Source organism: Pogoniulus pusillus, chromosome 4, assembly GCF_015220805.1.
Source record: "Pogoniulus pusillus isolate bPogPus1 chromosome 4, bPogPus1.pri, whole genome shotgun sequence".
In the NCBI taxonomy this organism is placed as follows: Eukaryota; Metazoa; Chordata; class Aves; order Piciformes; family Lybiidae; genus Pogoniulus; species Pogoniulus pusillus.
Genome location: NC_087267.1, coordinates 18,553,844 through 18,575,649, shown reverse-complemented (window position 1 = coordinate 18,575,649; position 21,806 = coordinate 18,553,844). Strand labels below are relative to the sequence as shown.

At 47.9% G+C, this 21,806-nt stretch overlaps 1 protein-coding gene across 1 annotated transcript; it reads left to right on the top strand.

The window, feature by feature from the left end:
• The first annotated feature begins 2,345 nt into the window (after positions 1-2,345).
• BCL2L14 (BCL2 like 14) lies at positions 2,346-21,209 on the top strand. Its single transcript, XM_064142868.1, has 6 exons — positions 2,346-2,370; positions 9,950-10,360; positions 14,213-14,362; positions 18,527-18,594; positions 19,537-19,809; positions 20,644-21,209. Exons 2-6 carry the CDS (start codon positions 9,958-9,960, stop codon positions 20,683-20,685), a joined length of 936 nt encoding a protein of 311 aa, XP_063998938.1. The 5' UTR covers positions 2,346-2,370; positions 9,950-9,957; the 3' UTR covers positions 20,686-21,209.
• The last annotated feature ends 597 nt before the right edge of the window (positions 21,210-21,806 follow it).

Here is a 21,806-nt window from a genome sequence, read left to right as displayed (position 1 = left end):
TTGTGTTCTTGTTTTTATACATCTCAGCAAACCCATGAGTGAAGTAGACATCACCATTGTTTCCTTTTCACAGCCTATAATCTAATTGCTCTCACTAAAATATTCTAGTTAGCCTCAAACCAGCACAGTTATTTTGTGTTTTCTCAGTCCTCTCACTTTCTAACTGGTGCTCTAAAGCACACTTTTAAAAGAGTGGTTGTTTAGGTCTATTTTCATGCTTCCAGCAGGCTAGCCTGCCCTTTTCTGGGCCTCAAATACAGTGTTGGGTTTTTTTTTCCTCCCCTCTTAGTATTGAAGAAAGTGTGTTCTGCATTGGGCTATGGCGTGTGTTTGAAAAGAAAATGAAAGCTGAGGTCCAGGGAATGACAGATCATTAATATCTGTACCATGCAGTCTTTCCATCTAGTATTATTGCTCTCAGGTCAGTTGGCCCTAGGAAAGCAGGAAGGAAATGGAAAGCCTCAGTGAACACGAACAAAAAAGCTTCTATGAGCCTGCAACGTATACGTGAACTCCAGGCAGTTATTCCCTGGAAATGCAAAAGTTGACCCTGCTCATGTTCCTGTTTCTACCAGTAAATTCCTCCCCTTGCAGGAAAGGCTCCAGACAGACCCTTTCCCTACAAAGGCCTCAGACAAAGACACAGCCCCGAGTGCCTTTGCTGCTCAAGATCTTCTCCCAGTCAGAAACCACTTTGTACCGCCTAAAACTGTGTCTCTGCCACAGACAGATGCCAAATCCTCCCCTCTCCTGCACTTCAGGCCCCTCCTGGGTTGCAATTTCATCAGCAAGCTTGTTTCAAAAGTGAAACATCATGGTGAAAAGCCCCCTAAAAATGGATGCCTGCTGCCGACCTGACTTCTTGGGTTAGCTCACAGGGGTAGCAAAGCACAGTTCTGCTCCAGCAGCCACAACAGCAACGCTGCATGGCTGCTGCAAGCGGTTTAACAGTCTCATCTCATTGATGTTCAACGTGCTTAAAGAAACAACACTGAATAAAGGGACCACATACGAGAAAAGAGAGACTGGCTCACAGCTGTTTAGAGAGGAAGAAGTAGAAATCTCTTCAAACCACTTTGAGAAACCTTCCTGCATCATGAGGGTGATAGGATTTGACCTGTACCCTGGGAGAAGGGGGGGGGGGGGGGGGGGGAAAGGCGGGGGGAGGGGGGCTGTAAAGAAATATGAAATTGGTTGACAAGAAGCCTAAAGTGCCATGGACTTCTTCCCCCTTGCCTAGTGCACTGCTGAGCAGCACGTCACGGCGCAGAAGGGGCCGGCCCTTGCCCTGCTGCTTTTTATAAGGCAGCCTGTGTGTTTGAAGGTTGTTCTCAGAAGGAAGTACACGGGGCACCTTTTTATTGCCACTCCAGTACTTGGCACAGTGAAAGCTAGCGAGCACATGTTTGGATGAAAGGCTGAAAATACTAAATGAAACCAGGGAACTTCAGCTGTCTGAAGGGAATTGGTGTGCTTGCAAGGCTAGCTCTAATAAAAAGAGCCAAGCCACGGGAAGAGGAGGAGAAAGAATTGAGATCAGCGGCCACGTAGGGTTGCTGGTGCAATAGACCTGAAAGGTAATAAATTCCCTTTTTTTCTCTGGACTTGGTTTATCTTGTACAATGTTTTGCTGTCTGTATTCAGAGGCTCAGGGGGGACTTCATTGCTGTCTACAACTACCTGAAGGGAAGCTGTAGCCAGGTGGGGTTGGTCTCTTCTGCCAGGCAAGCAGCAACAGAACAAGGGGACACAGTCTCAAGTTGTTAGGAGGAAGTTCTTGCCAGAGAGAGTGATTGGCATTGGAATGGGCTGCCCAGGAAGGTGGTGGAGTTGCTGTCCCTGGAGGTGTTCAAGAAAAGCCTGGCTGAGGCACTTAGTGCCATGGTCTGGTTGATTGGATAGGGCTGGGTGCTAGGTTGGAGTGGATGATCTTGGAGGTCTCTTCCAACCTGGTTGATTCTATGATTCCAGCAGTCTTAGTTGTATTAAGCAGCCATATCTATCATCATTAATTCAGATACCAAAACAATGCACTTTTGGGTTTAGCTGTGGTGTGAAAAAGGAAAGGAGCTACTCAGGGTCTTTCTGAGCTGTCTTGGAAGCTCTGCTGCTGTTGGCTGTATGGCTTTGAAAGAAGAGACTGGCATTGTAGCCAAGGAGAGCAAGGCCCTGTTCTGCCAAGCATGCTACAGTTAGCTGTGGAAGGTTGTATTTAGAATTTAGGACAAGCTCAGTTAATTCATCCAGACTTACCTTTTTACCATCTGGTTCTTACAGGTTGGGTGGGTTCAAGCCAGGCCACCACTTGCTGGTAAAATCCTTTCATTTACAACTGAAAGAGACTCCAAGCCAAGTAAGCAAACGGTGGAGGTGAGTCAGCAGGTGATACACTCTCGGTAACCAGATCTGTTCCTCCCTTGCTGCTCCCAGATCTTTGCTGCACAATGACAGACTCTTTAGCTTCCTGGGGGACATAGATCTGTGCTTTAACGCTTCTGTTGGTGCTGGAAGCCAAGCAGTGCCTCACTTTTCTTCTGGTGCTAGCACAAAGTTTTGTATCTTCAGGTATTTGTGCAGGTGTTGCTTTAAGATAGTACCATGTCTAGCAGAACCGGTTGCTCAAGGTCAAAGAGGAGATCACAGGGGGATGAAGAATCTTCAGAACAATGGAGTCTTCATAGATAAGATGTCACAGGATGGTGAAGCTTGGGTGATAAAGAGACTTCTCTCAGGAGGTTGCTCCAATCATGGTAAATGAGAATAGAAATTACCAAACAGGAAAGAAGGTACAGAGAGGTCATCCAGAGGACAGCTGCAAAAACTCCAGTAGGGGTCTCCACGACCCCTCAAAGACCACCAGAGACCCCTCAGACACCACCACAGAGATGTGCCCCACATGTGTCACAGATATGCAAATATGGTGATCAGTTCAGGGAAATCTAAGGTGTACGCAGGTGTTTAAGAAACAAAAGGCTGCTACTTTGGACAAGGTCTTAGCCCCGAGTCTCCTTTCACCCAGACTTCAGCAACTTGGTATAGAAAATATTTGCCTTTTGAAACTTAAAACTGGAGTCACAGTATCACAGTATCATCAGGGTTGGAAGAGACCTCACAGATCATCAAGTCCAACCCTTTACCACAGAGCTCAAGGCTAGACCATGGCACCAAGTGCCACGTCCAATCCTGCCTTGAACAGCTCCAGGGACGGCGACTCCACCACCTCCCCGGGCAGCCCATTCCAGTGCCCAATGACTCTCTCAGGGAAGAACTTTCTCCTCACCTCCAGCCTAAATCTCCCCTGGCACAGCCTGAGGCTGTGTCCTCTTGTTCTGGTGCTGGCCACCTGAGAGAAGAGAGCAACCTCCCCCTGGCCACAACCACCCCTCAGGTAGTTGTAGACAGCAATGAGGTCACCCCTGAGCCTCCTCTTCTCCAGGCTAAACAACCCCAGCTCCCTCAGCCTCTCCTCATAGGGCTGTGCTCAAGGCCTCTCACCAGCCTCGTCGCCCTTCTCTGCACACGCTCAAGCATCTCAATGTCCCTCCTAAACTGGGGGGCCCAGAACTGAACACAGGACTCAAGGTGTGATCTAACCAGTGCAGAGTACAGGGGCAGAATGACCTCCCTGCTCCTGCTGGCCACACCATTCCTGATGCAGGCCAGGATGCCACTGGCTCTCCTGGCCACCTGGGCACACTGCTGGCTCATGTTCAGGTGGGTATCAATCAGCACCCCCAGATCCCTCTCTGTCTGGCTGCTCTCCAGCCAGTCCGACCCCAGCCTGTATCTCTGCATGGGGTTGTTGTGGCCAAAGTGCAGCACCCTGCACTTGGAGCTATTGAACCCCATCCCATTGGACTCTGCCCATCTGTCCAGGCGGTCAAAGTCCCGCTGCAGAGCCCTTCTGCCCTCCAAGTCCTAGTGGGTTTCCTCACACAGCTGAATTTCACAGCCATGAAGATCATCAGATGTCTGGAGAACCTTCCTTAGGGGGACAAGCTGGGTGAATTTGGACTGTTCAGCCTGGAGAAGAGAAGGCTCTGCAGAAACCTTAGAGCAGCCTTCCAGTACCTGAAGGGGGCTACAAGACAGCTGGGATGGGGCTTTTTACATGGGCTTGTAGTGATAGGATGAGAGGGAAAGGACTGAAGCTTGAGGAGGGCAGACTGAGACTGGAGATTAGGAAGACATTCTTTCCAATGAGGGTTGCCCAGGAAGGTCATGGGTGCCCTTTCCCTTCAGGTGTTCAAGGCCAGGCTGGATGAGGCCTTCAGCAACCTGGTCTAGTGGAAGGTGTCACAGTATCATCAGGTTTGGAAGAGACCTCACAGATGATCAAGTCCAACCCTTTACCACAGTCCCTGCCTGTGGCAGAGGGCCTGGAATTAGATTATCATAGAATCACAGAATGGTCTGGGTTGGAAAGGACCCTCTGAAGGTCATCTAGTCCAACCCCCTTGCAGTGAGCAGTGGCATCTTCAACTAGACCAGGTTGCCCAGTTAAGGTTTCTTCCAACCTGAACCATCCTATCAACCTAAGAACAAGGTAATTAACGTGGATATGTTACTACTGGTCTGAAATGTTACCAATGGTAAAGAAGCTTAGTTGGTAATTCTTGGGTAACACCCACCAGGATGTTGCCCAGGGTGTGATACTAACCTATGGTAGCAATAAAAATGCAGGCCATGTGTCAAACGTGTCTTAAACCGTCTCATGAGAAGTGTAGGGGGTGTGTGTGCACAGTTCTTTGACTCTGCTCTCTTCTGTGCTCAGTCTTTCATGGGTATTTGCTTGTTTGGTTAGTTGGTTTGTTGCTGTTATTTTGTTTTGTTTCATTTTGGTTTTGCTTTGGGTATTCTGCTCCAGCCTTCTCTGCTCTCTATATGATGTCTGGCATGATCTGAGAGCTGTGTAGTATGGGAGGGTAAATTTGGGCATTTTTTTGCAGGTAGTTAGGCAAAGGCCTTTGCTCAGGCACTACAGCCTGCAAAATGGGCTTTGAAGCTGAGTGGGTTTGTTGCTTTAGCTTTGCTTCAGCAGTTCTGGCCAAAACAGGGCTGCCTTTGGCTGCTGGCAGCTTTCCCTTTCCAGAGCCAGAATTAAAATCCTCTAGTGAGGAAGAAACTTCCTAAAACATGGACTATTACAAGAATGCTAATCAGAAAGTAATGCTCCAGTTTTGCCTGTCAAGAAGCCATATTCTCAGGAAGTCTTAGAACACATCCTTATTTAGCTTAGAACCTTCCCTTAGAAGGTTTTAGGGTGTCACTAGAGGCTGAGTTTTTGGCAGCCTCTCATCTTTGAATATATATGGGGAAAATTTCTAGACACCCACAGAGTAGCAGGCAACTTCTCTTCTGAAAGACATGTACCAGCCAAGACCTCTCTATACAGCATGTGTTGGAGCTGTTGCACAACACTGCTCATGAAAAAATCTGCTGCCACTAGGGACGTTTTCCTTGGCATTCTACTGCAACTCTGCCTTCACTAATTATCTTGCATCCTCTATAGTTAAGATTTAATAAGGGGCACATCATCCTTCAGCTTGCAAGTTGTTGCTTTCCATCCTAGAGGCAACCAAGTTACTGCTTTCCATCCTAGAGGCAACCAAGCTACTGCTTTCCATCCTAGAGGCAAGTGTATTGTGGTAACACGTGGAGAAGGACTTTCTGGTGGGCTCCTGCCTAAAGCCAGCTTTATACAGCATCTATAGAGTTTTCACTGGTTCAGCCTCTCTTGCACAGACAGCATCCATCCATTAAGGGGTTTAAGAGAATGGCTGACTCAATACAAACTCTTCAGTGAAGTGTGTTGCTTGCATACTAATGAAATCTGGAGCCCTACAGTGCTTCTGCTTCTCTCTGTAAGAATTATCAGTAAACTAGGGTCATCCATCCATAGGAAAGGATCACAGCATCATAGAAAGGCTTAGGTGGGAAGCGACCTCAGAGACTATCTCCTCCAACCTCCCCACCATGGACTGGGACACCTCTCAACTAGACTCAGCTGCTTAAGGCCTCATCCAACCAGGGAGAAGGCATCCACAACTTACCTGGGCAACCTATCTCAGAGTCTCACCAAATTCCAGAGTCTCTCTAGCTTGAAAAGCTGTGGGAAGAATTCTGTCTTGTGCTTCTCCTTGCATGGGAGTTTCCACTACCACATACCCTTGTTTGCTTCTCTGTATTGGAAAGCAGAGCTGAAGTACCAGCCCTCGGGGTGTTTGCATAAGGTAAACAACAGTGCCTTTCCTGTTAGCACTTATCTCCAGCACTGCCTCAAAAAGAAAGTGTTCACTCAGAACTGATGGCCCAGGCAAGGAACTGCATTTCTCTCTGCTGCTTGAGAGAGAAGTACCAGACTGGATCTGAACAGTTTGGACTGGAGAAAACAAGTCCTGCCCGGGAAGTTTAGATAGAATTCTAGGAAGAGTTGCTTCACTGAAGGTGTTATCAAGCTTTGGAACAAGCTGCCCAGGGAAGTGATTGAGTCGGATTCCCTGGAGGGATTTAAAAGACATGCAGACATAGCACTTAGGGACATGTTTAGTGGCAGACTTGGCAGTGTTAGGTTTACAGTCGGACTCCGTGAACTTAAAGGTCTTTTCCAACTTAAATTATCCTATGATCCTATGATGATTTTTCGAGGGCTTCTTTCACTGCTTTCTGCTTTGCCTATTCAGCCTTCCAGGGCAGGCACTGCCTCTTGCTGCAGAGCCAGTTTAGCTCCCTGTGCTTCCCCGAGGTTTGCCAGCACTGGAGAGTGCACATGAGGAGTAATCGAGCCAAGCAGCTGGATCAGCACTGCCATTGCTTCTACTTGTCCAAAGTCACTAAACCTTTTGGAGATAAATCCCAGGGCTGTGCATGAGGCAGAGAGATGAACCATTTCTTCTGTGGAAGGAACAGTGGTAGAGCTTTTGTCTGTGCTCTGTGGGTATGAGGAGGAAGGCTAGCAGGCACATCAGCAGCATGTGGAGGAGAGGAGGTGCTGGAAAAGCCTGAGTGCAGCACCTTGCTGGGGTCAAGAGGACTTCTGTGGTCCTCAAGAGGGTCTGTAGAGTTAACCACCATGAGGGGTTTGCAGCTATACATGCAACTACATATTAATAAACAAAACCAATACAACAACTGTTGAGGAAGGGCACGGCAAGGCCACCACTTGTTCCACTTTCACCAAACACAGGTGTGTAGTTGAACAATCCTCCCAAGTTGTTTCATATGTACTGGAACTTCCACACTGCACTTTCTCCTAACAAAGACTGAGCAGTCACATTGCAAGCTCTCTTCTCTATGGTTTTCTTTCCATATGCTGCCCACTCAACCTTGTACAACTAAATCCTCAAGCTTTTTGTTGACCATCATTGATACTGCTCCAGGTAGTGTTACAGTGCTACAAGTTTGGTGGGGGGTGTGGGGGTATGTTCATGGACTTGTGCAAGTTTAGGCTCTCAGAGACTCCACAAGAAAGCAGTTTTCGTGATGCTCAAAGCCAACCTGGGTGTGTTCCTGTGTGGACTGCCCCAGGTGATCCTGCTTTGCGATATGAGTTGGACCTGATGATCACTGGAGGTTCCTTGCAACCCCTAACATTCTGTGATTCTGTGATCTGTGTTTTTTGCCAGATTTCTTCATGCTGGCAGATAATTCCCAGAGGGGATGGAGTGTTATAGTAAATGTACCACTGTGAATATCCATGTTCTGGGAAATGGCATGTGGATATGACATTTGGCAATGGGAGGAAAAGGTAGTATCATAGTATCATAGTATCATCAGGGTTGGAAGAGACCTCACAGATCATCGAGTCCAACCCTTTACCACACAGCTCAAGGCTAGACCATGGAACCAAGTGCCACGTCCAACCTTGCCTTAAAGTGCCCCAGGGACGGCGACTCCACCACCTCCCCGGGCAGCCCATTCCAGTGTCCAATGACTCTCTCAGGGAAGAACTTTCTCCTCACCTCGAGTCTAAATCTCCCCTGGCGCAGCCTAAGGCTGTGTCCTCTCGTTCTGGCGCTGGCCACCTGAGAGAAGAGAGCAACCTCCCCCTGGCCACAACCACCCCTCAGGTAGTTGTAGTCTGGGGGAGGATAAAGAAGGAGGGGTAACACTCGTCCCTCAGAGCCTGCAAGCTCCACAAGATCAATAATTCAGACCACAGTTTTTAAGTAGACAGAATGAGACCATGCTGCTCCTCTCCATAATCTGATCCCCTGAATTTCTTTTAATCATCCTAGGAAATAATATGCAGATTTGCATTTTAGCAGGACTTGTCAAACCAAATCAATGCTGGCACTAAAAAAGGTTCTTTACAGGAACTTATTCCTGCGAGTTCACATAGAGAGTGCTGCTCTTGCAAAGGGCCTGACTCATCTCTGCCTCACACCAGAGGGACAGTGGAAAAATAACTAAGTCTAAAAAGATATATAAGTCACAAATTAAGATTCCAAACGTTAAAATGACCTGAAAAACAAGTCAGCTGCTGGCTGGCTGTCTCCTTTTTCGTGCTATCTGTAAGCAAACAGCATAAAGGAGCAAACTGTTGCTCCTTGTTCTGTTTTTATACACCTCTGGCCTTATCGTGTACACAGAGGTGAGATTTCTTACTAAGCTTTCAGTGCTCAACAAAGTCCCAGTAAGGGCACTCCTACACCACTTTTTTTACCAACAGTACTTCTTCCATTTCTTAGAGGTTCCCCATTAGGGTGAGGCGCAGGTCTAGCTGTGGAGCTGCGTCTGATTTGCAAGTGCTTGTTTGATGTTGTGTAGTAGCAGGCTATGATAACAGCCTGCCTGCTGCTATCAGTCTACACTTGCCCTTGTTTAGGAGATCAACCTTTGACTCTTATTTGTTTTTTATCTGTATAGCCACCTTGGGCAGGACTGTCCTCAATGTGTAACATTGCAACATACAACAACAGCCCAGTGTATAGGGCCGGAAGCATTTCATAGAATCACAGAATGGTTTAGGTTGGAAGGGACCTCAAGGATCATCCAGCTCCAACCCTCTACCATAGGCAGGGACATTTCCCACTAGGGCAGCTCAAGGACTCATCCAACCTGGCCTTAAACACCTCCAGGGAGGAAGCACCCACAACCTCCCTGGGCAACTGCTTCCAGTGTCTCACCATTTGTTTTAGTGCTAACTTACTGGCAATTCCTCTTGCTATTTGTGAATGAACTTCTTTATTATTTGATAGAATTACTTCACAGTGTTAACACCTAGATATAGTTTAACCATTTTAGATGAAGGTTTATATTTATATAATTACATACTTTGTATTTATTATATTTATATACTCATTTAAAATGAGTATATGTGAATGTTACACAACTTATTTTAGATCTATGAGGAATCATAGAATCAACCAGGTTGGAAGAGACCTCCAAGATCATCCAGTCCAACCTAGCACCCAGCCCTAGCCAGTCAACTAGACCATGGCACTAAGTGCCTCATCCAGGCTTGGCTTCAACACCTCCAGGGACGGTGACTCCACCACCTCCCTGGGCAGCCCATTCCAATGCCAATCACTCTCTCTGCCAACAACTTCCTCCTAATATCCAGCCTATACTTCCCCTGGCACAACTTGAGACTGTGTCCCCTTGTTCTGTTGCTGCTTGCCTGGCAGAAGAGACCAACCCCCACCTGGCTACAACCTCCCTTCAAGATAGCTGTAGACAGCAATGAAGTCCCCCCTGAGCCTCCTCTTCTCCAGGCTAAACAACCCCAGCTAGTACCCGTGGAGGGGAAGGTGAGACTCTGGGACAGGCTGCCCAGCAAGACTGTGGCTGCTTCCTCCTTGGGGATGTTGAAGGCTAGGCTGGATGAGGCCTCGAGCAGCTGAGTCTAACTTGAGAGGTGTCCTTGCTCATGGTGAGGAGTTTGGGGGAGATGAGCTCTGAGGTCCATTCCAACCTGAGGCATTCTGTGTTTCTATGATTCTTGCAGGAACCAAGATGCCTTTTCCAAATGATGTCACCATGGAAGACACACTCCTGGAAGACAACGAGCGAGACAGCCTAGAATACAAGATCCTAATGGCCTATGCCCGGCGACGGCTGCCTGCCAGCAAATACAGGAAACTCCTGGAAAATGAAGCTAAGGTGCAGAAATCATCACCCTTAACTGGGAGAGGAGTAAAGACTGACCACCAAAGGGATGAAGAGAAACCAATACTAACAGTCCATTTTCAGGGTCCTGTGACACAACCACAAAACAAGCAAGCAGAGCCAAGCTGCTTCCCAGGATATCATCTACTTCCCCTCTCCAGCAAAGCAGAGGGGACAAGGCAGGGAAGACACACAGAATATCCCTGTGCTTTTAGCTCTGTTTCAGAAGGGAATTTTCAGTCTCAGTCAGGTATGTATTAGCTCTTCCCTTCTGCTTTACCTTTAAATCTCTCTCTAGACAGCTTAAATGGCTAGCTGCCTGTGGAAAGGCAGGATGAGGAGGGGGATTTCTTTCACTTTTTGGTTACCTCTTATTAGCCTTATTGATTTCCAGCTAGGAAGGCAGGTGGCTGGATCTTCAGTAGTACTTCCACACACAGGATTCATACTTGTGAGTGGCTTTGCTGTTTTCCATCAGGTGGTGGAGTAATTGCACTTTTTTTGTTTGTTTGTTAGTTCTTTTCCTGAGAATTGTCCTTTTCTTTCTCATGCCTGGTTAAAAAGCAAACATCAAACCCTGGTCAAATCAAAGACCTCCACACTGCTATCAAGGCAGAGAAGTTGTCTGAAGGCCTGTTCAAGGAGCTTTATCATGAGATAAATATTCCATGCTAAAGACAGAAGGACTAGATTCTGTTTGGAACACTGGCAGTGACCAGCCTCAAGCACAGAGAAGCCCATCTCTCTGCTCCACTTCTGATACTCCCATCATGCATCTCAAATGTAAAGTCTTCTAGAGTTACCCAAGTCCCCTTTACAAGTTGCTAATACATGAAGTCTAAACTTGCCCTCCCCTGTGTTGCAAGAATCATAGAATCAGCCAGGTTGGAAGAGACCTCCAAGATCATCCACTCCAACCTAGCACCCAGCCCTAGACAATCAACTAGACCATGGCACTAAGTGCCTCATCCAGGCTTTGCTTGAACACCTCCAGGGACAGCAACTCCACCACCTCCCTGGGCAGCCCATTCCAATGCCAATCACTCTCTCTGACAACAACTTCCTCCTAACATCCAGCCTATACTTCCCCTGGCACAACTTGAGACTGTGTCCCCTTGTTCTGTCGCTGGTTGCCTGGCAGAAGAGACCAACCCCACCTGGCTACAACCTCCCTTCAGGTAGTTGTAGACAGCAATGAGGTCAGCCCTGTGCCTCCTCTTCTCCAGGCTGCACACCCCCAGCTCCCTCAGCCTCTCCTCATAGGGTTTGTGTTCCAGGCCCCTCACCAGCTTTGTTGCCCTTCTCTGGACATGTTCCAGCACCTCAACATCTCTCTTGAATTGAGGAGCCCAGAACTGGACACAGCACTCAAGGGGTGGCCTGACCAGTGCTGAGTACAGGGCAAGAATAACCTCCCCTGTCCTACTGGCCACACTGTTCCTGATGCAGGCCAGGATGCCATTGTCTCTCTTGGCCACCTGGGCACACTGCTGGCTCATCTTCAGCTTACTATCTACCAGCACCCCCAGGTCCCTTTCCTCCTGGCTGCTTTCCAGCCACTCAGTCCCCAGCCTGTAGAGCTGCTTGGGGTTGTTGTGGCCAAAGTGCAGAACCCTGCACTTGGCCTTGTTAAATCTCATCCCACTGGCAGTAGGTGGCTATAATCCACCCAACATGCAGGATTCTGTCCACATAAACTTCTTGTACCCTTGCCCCCAAAACCAGCCCTCTATCAGGTGCCGCACTGCAGGCAGTGAGATTTTGCTCTTTGAGAGAAAGGCTGAGATCTCCCCACCAACTTGCCACCTCCAGTATATGACAGATGAGGCCTCCCCATCAAGTTGCCACCTCCAGTGTATGACAGATGAGGCCTCCCCACCTTGTTTTATGTAAATAAGGCAGAGGATTTTTGGTTTCATTTGTCCCAGCTTGATACTGTTGATGTCACAGCAATTCCTCTCCCCTTTCACTGCATTTAAAGGTATTTCCAAATATTATCTTCTCAAGCCTAATGCCCTATCCCTGGTCAGTTCATCTGTCCTGAGGCAGCCCCTGCCCACCAAGCTCATAACTTTTCTTGCTGCCAAATCCAGCTCTGCCTTTCAAGAAAGTGTCTCTGCCTCAGCCCAGTGCATTTTGCTATTGAGAAGTAACTAACTTTCTGCTGATTTGATTGCCAAGGACATAAATCTGCATCCAGATAGCCAGTTTCATGCCCATTTCATTTTCACATTGCCAACAAGGTGCTCAGGAGCTTGGGTGCAATCATTCAGTGGCCCTGCCAATGTTCTACTCTGTTGTCTGCAGCATGGCTGGCACTATGGCCTCGAGGTGAAATCTCCCCCTGCTGAGTGTTAACTTCCCTGGAAATTCTCCTTGGCTTCAAATCCGGGCTCCACCTGCCCTTCAGCAGATTGCAGGACCAATTCATAAAACACCATCATCATCATTAATCATTATCATCATCATCATCATCATCACCATCACACTGCTAGTAGCTGCACTGCAAAGCTGGCCAGGCCATATTAGAAAAACTGGGTGTGCTCTGGAGGATTCCCCACCTAAATTGAAGGTTTGTTCAACTCAAAACCAGTTGCCACATCTTTCCAAAGACAGGAACAGCTCAATCTCCTTCCTAGCAGATTAGCGTCTCGCTGACAGGCTACGCAGGCAGGCAAAGGGCTTGGGGCTGCTTTGCCAATTGCAATGCAGTTTCTATCAGCTGCATTAACCCTTACTGCTCTCACAACAAATTCTGCTTGTGAATTTTACATGTCACAGGTCAGGCCACTGCTGCTCACACAGGAGCTGCTGCTTGTCAGTGGTGGTAGAGAAATTGAGTTTTGCAACCCAAGCTAAGTGAGGCAAATTGTAAGGATGAGCACCTTTCAGATGAAAAAAGCCTTGCAACAGCTCCTCCTGCTCTTCTTGCTACAGCAGAGTCTCTTTTAGAGTCCCCTCAATGCGCAGTGCCTTCAGCTGCTGAGGGTACACAAGTCAGCACACAAGGTAGATAAAGCCAGTCTAGTTGCTGAGTTCTACCAATTTTCTTATCCATTTAATACAACAGTGTCAAGGACATTATAAGGTTTTGTGCTAGAGATGCCTCTGAAGTGAAATCTGCTGCCAAAAGAGCCAATGGCATCCTGGCCTGTATCAGGAACAGTGTGGCCAGCAGGACAAGGGAGGTTATTCTTCCCCTGTACAGAGCACTGGTCAGGCCACACCTTGAGTACTGTGTCCAGTTCAGGGCTCCTCAATTCAAGAGAGATGTTGAGGTGCTGGAACATGTCCAGAGAAGGGCAACGAAGCTGGTGAGGGGCCTGGAACACAAACTCTATGAGGAGAGGCTGAGGGAGCTGGGGGTGTGCAGCCTGGAGAAGAGGAGGCTCAGGGGTGACCTCATTGCTGTCTACAACTACCTGAAGGGAGGTTGTAGCCAGGTGGGGTTGGTCTCTTCTGCCAGGCAACCAGCAACAGAACAAGGGGACACAGTCTCAAGCTGTGCCAGGGGAGGTCTAGGCTGGATGTTAGGAGGAAGTTGTTGTCAGAGAGAGTGATTGGCATTGGAATGGGCTGCCCAGGGAGGTGGTGGAGTCACTGTGCCTGGAGGTGTTGAAGCAAAGCCTGGCTGAGGCACTTAGTGCCATGGTCTAGTTGATTGGCCAGGGCTGGGTGCTAGGTTGGACTGGATGATCTTGGAGGTCTCTTCCAACCTGGTTGATTCTGTGATTCTATGATTTGCTCAGGCTTAGCCTGTAAGGAGGAGGAAAGACATTTCAAATACCCATTTTTCCTGAATCTGGACCTAGAGGTACGTGCATGTTTCTTAATATATGGTGTGCTTCTAGGTTGCAAGGATGTACCCTGGTGAGCAACACTTACACTTGCTGCTGGATGGCCTCTGTATGGCTTACCTGCTGCTCAGATCCCAGAGAGGGATTACACCATGTTACCTGTCTCACTCAAGCAATAGCAAGGCCCCAGCATGGAGAAATGTATCTCTTGGTATCCTCTGGTCACCTCCAAATGAGGCAATCACTGAATTATTTCCTGGAAAGATTAATTACCTTCTTTATTTTCCACCCTCCTTCCCAAACAGGTGAATCAGCAGACGTCAATCACATTGCAGACAAACTTGCCAAGCTCGTTACCTCAAGATCCCAGGAATCTCCTTCTTTTGTGTTTCAAGGCCCACATCCAAAGCAAGACAAAAGTGACTGTACTGATGGAAGTGAGGCTAAGGAACATGGTAAGGTGAAACATTCCTGCTTTCCTGCTCATGGGCAGCATGCCAGGCTGGGATTGCACATTAATAAAACATTCGGAACAGAGAGACTCAGAAGTGGAAGCTCTGAGTGGGGAGGTGAACATTCTAGGGATAGGCCATAGAATGGCAACAATGGGGAAGTTAATACAGTTTCATTGGAGCACCAAGAGCTTTATGTCTGGAATCACAACTTGTACCTTCCCCTTGCTGCTTCTGCTGTGCCCGCTACTATCTTCCCCTGCCAATGTTCTGGCTGCTGCTGCTGATTTTGCTGCTTTGCTGCTGCTTGACCCCTTCCCCATCTTCATGGAACCATAGAATCACACAGGTTGGAAGAGACCTCCAAGATCATCCAGTCCAACCTAGCACCCAGCCCTAGCCAATCAACTAGACCATGGCAATAAGTGCCTCATCCAGTCCTTTCTTGAACACCTCCAGGGACGGTGACTCCACCACCTCCCTGGGCAGCCCATTCCAATGCCAATCACTCTCTCTGCCAACAACTTCCTCCTAACATCCAGCCTATGCCTTTCCGCATACTACTTGAGACTGTGTCCCCTTGTTCTGTTGCTGGTTGCCTGGGAGAAGAGACCAACCCCACCTGGCTACAACCTCCCTTCAGGTAGTTGTAGACAGCAATGAGGTCTGCCCTGAGCCTCCTCTTCTCCAGGCTGCACACCCCCAACTCCCTCAGCCTCTCCTCACAGGGCTGTGCTCCGGGCCCCTCACCAGCTTTGTTGCCCTTCTCTGGACACGTTCCAGCACCTCAACATCTCTCTTGAATTGAGGGGCCCAGAACTGGACACAGTACTCAAGCTGTGGCCTGACCAGTGCTGAGTACAGGGGCAGAATAACCTCCCTTGTCCTACTGGCCACACTGTTCCTGAGCCAGGCCAGGATGCCACTGGCTCTCTTGGCCACCTACACACGCTTCTGCCTCATGTTCAGCTACTATCTACCAGCACCCCCAAGTCCCTTTCTTCCTGGCTGCTCTCCAGCCACTCTGTCCCATTCCTTAAGGTGATTGTATTTCTCTAGTAGTTTATTCTCCTTATATTGTTATATTTAGTTTAAACTATAAGAAACACAATTTCCTTTCTCCTGACTTTCCAAAAATCTGTGTTGCAGTGAGTTTACTCTGCCAGGGGAGGGATCCACGCTAACCTGGGTCACTAGACATGCCAAAGCACTTAGGACTTCTGCAATAAGATGCTGTGAAGAAGGAAGTTTGTTCTGCTGGGTCTGCCTCTGGGGTCTGTCTCTGTTTCCCACACTTCAGGAACTGCTCCTGCAGTCCTCTAATGAGTCTTGCCTACTACTGCAATTAGAGAGAGCATCCTTAAAACTCCAGAGAGACATGACATAATAAAAGGAGGATGGAGGCAGTGACCTAAGGTGACAGAGCAGTGGTAGGAGTGGCAGGGCTGAGGACAGATGACATTTTTTTTTAAGAGCACAACAGGCTGAGATTATTCTACCTTACTCTTTTTCTAAGGAAAAAGAGCAACAAAATAGTAAGGCTCCCACAGAATTGAAGAAGAATGCAGAAAGGCTGTTTTTAAAGATATGCAGAAAAAGACAGAGCATACATGAATCCCTAACACTTCATGCAGATACACCAGAATTCCCCCAAAATCTTCCCCCCAAGCAAATCAAGAATCCACCAAAACCCCAGTGCTCATTTTCTCCCAATCCCTATTGTCTCCCATTTAGGTCCCAAACAGGCTAGATTCACTGTGGCCAGGGCCTACAGCAGGGTACTGCTACATAGTTACTTAGTTACTCAAATAACCCACACCTTGAGTACTGTGTTCAGTTCTGGGCCCCCCAGTTTAGGAGGGACATTGAGATGCTTGAGTGTGTCCAGAGAAGGGCGACGAGGCTGGGGAGAGGCCTTGAGCACAGCCCTACGAGGAGAGGCTGAGGGAGCTGGGATTGGTTAGCCTGGAGAAGAGGAGGCTCAGGGTGACCTTATTGTTGTCTACAACTACCTGAGGGGTGGTTGTGGCCAGGAGGAGGTTGCTCTCTTCTCTCAGGTGGCCAGCACCAGAACGAGAGGACACAGCCTCAAGCTATGCCAGGGGAGATTTAGGCTGGAGGTGAGGAGAAAGTTCTTCACTGAGAGAGTCATTGGACACTGGAATGGGCTGCCCGGGGAGGTGGTGGAGTCGCCGTCCCTGGGGCTGTTCAAGGCAGGATTGGACGTGGCACTTGGTGCCATGGTCTAGCCTTGAGCTCTGTGGTAAAGGGTTGGACTTGATGATCTGTGAGGTCTCTTCCAACCTTGATGATACTGTGATAAGGATCCCTCTGGGGAGCTGAAAAGGCAGGGCGAAAAGAGAGTCAATTGACCTTGCTGCTTATTTCCGAAGTGTTTGCAGGATTATGGGACTGAATAACACAATTATGATCTCCTGGGGTGACCAGTTCGTCCCCTGGGACAGATCTTGGTCTCTCTAGTTATTTTGGGAAGTCTGGGATAACCTGGAACTCCTCAAACCATGACAACAGAGTAATACATTAGTGCTTCAAGGCCAAAGACTGGTCGCTTGGGCACAAACGTCTTGGTCAATCCCAGTCTGGTGGCAGTACAACACTGCTCAACAATGCCACAGAATGGCTGAGGTGGGAAGGGAACTTGGAGATGATGTGTGCAGCCATCCAACAAGATCTGGAAAGGCTGGAGTGCTGGGCAAAGTCTAACCACGTGAAGTTCAATAAGGACAAGTGCAGCGTCCTGCATCTGGGGAGGAATAGTAACAGGCACCAGCAGAGCTGCTGGAAAGCAGCTGTATGGAGAGAGACCTTGGAGTGCTGGTGGACAGCAAGTTCTGCAAGGGCCAGCAATGTGCTCTTGTGGCCAAGAAAGCCAACAGCACCCTGGGGTGCATCAGGAAAAGTGTAGCCAGCAGGGCTAGGGAGGTTCTTCTCCCCCTCTACTCTGCCCTAGTCAGACCACGCTGGCAATACTGAGTCAAATTTTGGGCTCCCCAGTTTGGGAGGGACAGGAACCTGCTGGAGAGAGTCCATCGGAGAGCCATGAGGGTGACTGAAAGACTTGGGCACCTCCCCTCTGGAGAGAGACTGAGAGCCCTGATGCTGTTTAGTCTGGAGAAGAGAAGGCTGAGAGGGGATGTGATCAGTGTCTATAAATATCTGAGAGATGGGTGTCAAGTGGATGGGGACAGTCTCTTTTCATTGATTAGTAGTAATACAGACAAGCAGCAACAGCTACAAACTTGAACAGAGAAGGTTTCACCTCAACATGTGGAGAAACTTCTTTACAGTGAGGGTGACTGAAGCAGGCTGCCCAGGGATGTTGTGGAGTCTCCTTCTCTGGAGACTTTCAAAACCTACCTGGATGCATTCCTGTGCAAACTACCCTAGAGGTAGCTTTGACAAGGGGTTTAGACTCAATCCCTGGAGGTATCTTCCCACCTCTAATATTCTGTGATTCTATGATCTGCTCCAACCTCCCCACCACAGGCAAGGACATCTCTCAACTAGACTCAGCTGCTCAAGGCTTCATCCAACCTGGCCTTCAACACCCCCAGAGAGCAGGCAGCCTCAACTCCCCCGGACAGCCTATTCCAGAGTCTCACCACTTTGTTACTGGAGAATTTCTGCTTAAATCTCTGAGAGAAGTTTGAACTGCTTATTTCCTATGACATCTGCAGAGATGCAGTTTTAACACAAGCTTTCTAGGGATTTCTGGTTACAAAAGGGACCCTGCCATAGCTGCAAACCCAGTGTTCATCCTCATGAGTTGCAGAAAATAAAATGATGAGGGAACTTCCTCCCCTCCTAATGTTAAATCCCTTCTCAAAGGCTTGTGCTAGCTGCTCTTTCGTTCTGGCTTGTTTTCAGGCACATCTCAAAGTCCAAAGGGCTGGCAGTGAGATGTTAAACCTCTGCTCTTTCCCAGATTCTTAACTGGAGCATCCATAGGGCAGATCGAGAGACAGCACAGCTTATGCCACACAGACAACAAAAGTGAGCTGAAAGCTTGGACACACAGCTCTGTGACTGTGCTGGCAACTAGCAGGTGTTCCAATGATCAAATATCACAAAGGCTTTTGCCACAGCTTGCTATCTGGATCTTAGTAGCTAAGGTTGTGATATTTATGTTACTCTTCCCTTTAACAGATCAAGAGAAGATAATACAATCAATAGTTTCACTGTTAAGACAAAAAGGAGATGAACTGGAAGAAAAGGTAACTTCCTACTCAGGCTAGATCATGAGAGAAAGATGACACTGCTCTTGGGAGTGAGGCTTCTGTGGTGTGCTTTGTCTCTATCCTCAACTTCCCTTTCTGCATCTAGCACTTGCTGAAACCTTTGCCATTCATCCTAACATCTTTCTTAAGAGCAGAGACCTGCACTATTATGTTGGGGAAGGAAGGGAATAACAGGGTTGGACGTTACTGCAACCACATCACTCCTGTTGAGTTTCATGGGATGCTGAGCACTTGACTGACTCAGAGACACTCTTGTGCTCATATTAAATTAGACCTACAAGCCGTTCCCAGTGGAGGGAGGGAAACTTCAGAGCTTTGAGAGTTGCTGTAGGGAAAGGGGAATAAATCTGCTGAGTGCATATTGAAAGCTCTGCCCAAAAGCACACTCCCACATGTCCTTGAGATGGAGTGGGTGTTTCCTCTATTAGAGGTACAGGCACTGGTTCCCTTTACTCACTTCTTCAGCTGCCCCTCCTGCTCGACAAAAGTGTACTCCCACAGGGGTGGCATGCCCAGATACAGGAAAAAGCATCAAAAAGACCATCCCTGAGCAAATAGAGCTTAGCATGGCAGCTGATGCCATGCTTCTTATAACCTGGGCACTTCAGTTCACCCTCCCAATGTCTCCTGTATTCCCTTGGCTTCTCACCTGCAGGTCTCAATATCAGTGTCACACTAGTTTTGCTTTCTCTCTCTCTGCTTTTCCTATTCAAATACAGAGAATTGTGGATCCATCTCCAGAGTCTGAAGGAACAGCTTAGCAGTGAGCTGTGGCCTTTGTGTGCCACTTCTTGTGTTCAGCACTGTGCTTAGACTGTGTTTCGGTACTGCCTCAGGATATTCTGTTTTCCCAACGAGATGGAGAAAGCAATTCCAACAAAGTGGCTCAGTTTAACCAATCCTTACTCTTATTTTCAGATCAAAAGGGATAGAGCTTTCTCTCAGTGTTTTAAAGACATGCTGTCCTACAACTCCTTCAAGAGGATCACTGATTTGTTCTTGGAGGAAGTCTCAGCAGATTCAACAAGAGCACCAGAAGGCGAAACCGAACGCTTGAAAGTTGCTTATACAATGGAAGTTGCCACCAGACTTACTGCTATTGACAACCATCCCATGAACCTGGTCTTGGGCTTTGGATCAAAGTACCTCAGAGAACACTTCAAGCCATGGATTCAGGCTCAAGGTGGCTGGGTATGCATTTTGCCTGCCTTGACTTGTGCACCACCTAAATTAGCATCTTGAAGCAGCACACTTTCACAGAGCCAACACGGGCCAGGTGCAAACCAACCCAACTTGCTACATGGCATCTTCTATGCAGCAAGTTCTTTATTTACCCAGGTTCAAAGATCAATAGGAGACATTCCTTGAGTATAAAACAAGATTAATTAGAAAACACAATTCCTGACACAGTCTCTCTACTACAAATAGCTGAGGACTGAGAGAAATACCAGGAAACTTCACACTTGCCCTATTCCTGTACTTCTCCCTAGGGGTGTGGTGTTGGCAGGTTCTGAGGACAGCACTGGAGTTCAGCAGTTCATACAGTCTGCCCTCATGGTGTGGTTTGCCTCCACCTTTCCTGCACAGAAAGCCATCTCTTTATCTTCATATCTCTCTTTTAAAGCCATTTGTGCAAGGTGCTCTCTGGCCAGCAGTGGTACTGAGTTCTTGCACAAGATGCTCTTTGGCCAGCACTGGTGCTGAGTTCTTGCACAAGATGCTCTCTGGCCAGCACTGGTGCTGAGTTCTTGCACAAGATGCTCTTTGGCCAGCAGTGGCACTGAGCTGTTGCCCTTCACAGCTCATTTGCATGGACTTGCTCAGAAGCACTTGCACTGGAGATCACAGAGACTGTAGTGCTTTGAGAAACAAGCATTCAGCAGCTGTGCAGCCTGTGTCCATTGGGATAGACAGCGTGGAAGGTCAGAAAACCTACTGGCAAACCTGACTGACCTCAGCAGAGCTGAAATTAGAAGGAGGGTCCTCAGTGGTTTTTTGATTGTGGCTTTCCTTTTTGTGTTACAGGAGAAGGCTGTGGCTTCACTGGATGAGGAAGAAGTGGAGTAATTACAACTGAATCCATGTTCAGGGTGCAGGAGCCTCCAGTTACAGCACTGGCAGGCTCTTATGGGATGCCAGGGTGACAATGATTCTGTATGTTAATTTTTTTTAGGGAAGGTACAACTGCACTTTCTTAAAGTCAGTATTGATGTGAGCTTTTCCACCTCCAACTTCCCTGGAGCACTCAGCCACACAGACAGTGCTTTTAGGTCCCTTTTTGAGTAGAGGTGCTTGCCACTACTCCTGTGGACGGATGTTAAAAGCACAAACTGAGGGAAAATATCAAAGTATGCAGTCAGGAACCACTGGACAGTGATCAACCATCAGCCAAGTGAGACAGTTGCTGCCAGCTTTGTGTGGTTCGTAGTGGTATCATCTGTTATCAGTTCCACAGCCCCTTGTTAGAAGACAAACCTACACACTGCTATCAGCTCCCCCTCTCCTCCTCCTGATTAGATTCTCCAAAGCACTGATGCAATTGTATACATCTGAAAGACACTAAGTAAGGTAAATGAGGGTTCTGACTTCAATACCTCCCCCATTCCTCCAGGAAAATAAACTTGATTTACCTACAGAAGCTTTTAATTTGAGCTCTTCTGTTTTAAACCCTTTCAAAGAATAGCACAGTAGACAGTGACTTATGCAAGATTATTTTGTCCACTAATGTGAAAGATACAAACACTGGGAGAGCTTTGTAGGCCAAGAAATTCAAAACTTGCCCTACTGTGTCAATTTTCCTCCTCACTCAAAAGGAGCTGGATGCTAGACATAATCTCAGGGATTTCTCCATAAACTCATCTGGTCCTTCAGCTACTGCAAATATATGATCTGATTTGAGCTCTTGCACCTGTGTAGCAGTAGAAGGAATGACATTGCATCATTTAGAGGAAAGGTAGATGCCAGTGAAACTGTTCATAACTCTGAGGCTTGGTTTAGTGGCCCATTTACTCAATAACTTTTGGATTCCATCCCCTGTGGAGAAAAAGGGAATCTGGGACACCTGCTGAAACTGTAAAGCCATGGCACCACTTCTGTCACTTTCCAGTACAAACAGAGAATTACAGAAGGTTAGGGGTTGAAAGGGACCTCCAGAGATCATCCAGCACAAACCCCTGTCAGAGCAGGAT

Bases quoted from the DNA above. Each gene is read 5' to 3' on its own strand.
- BCL2L14 (XM_064142868.1), top strand. From the start codon at position 9,958: ATGCCTTTTCCAAATGATGTCACCATGGAAGACACACTCCTGGAAGAC. The intron at 14,363-18,526 runs GTAAGGTGAAAC...TCCCTTTAACAG, and splicing joins AAGTGAGGCTAAGGAACATG to ATCAAGAGAAGATAATACAA. The intron at 19,810-20,643 runs GTATGCATTTTG...TTTGTGTTACAG, and splicing joins TTCAGGCTCAAGGTGGCTGG to GAGAAGGCTGTGGCTTCACT.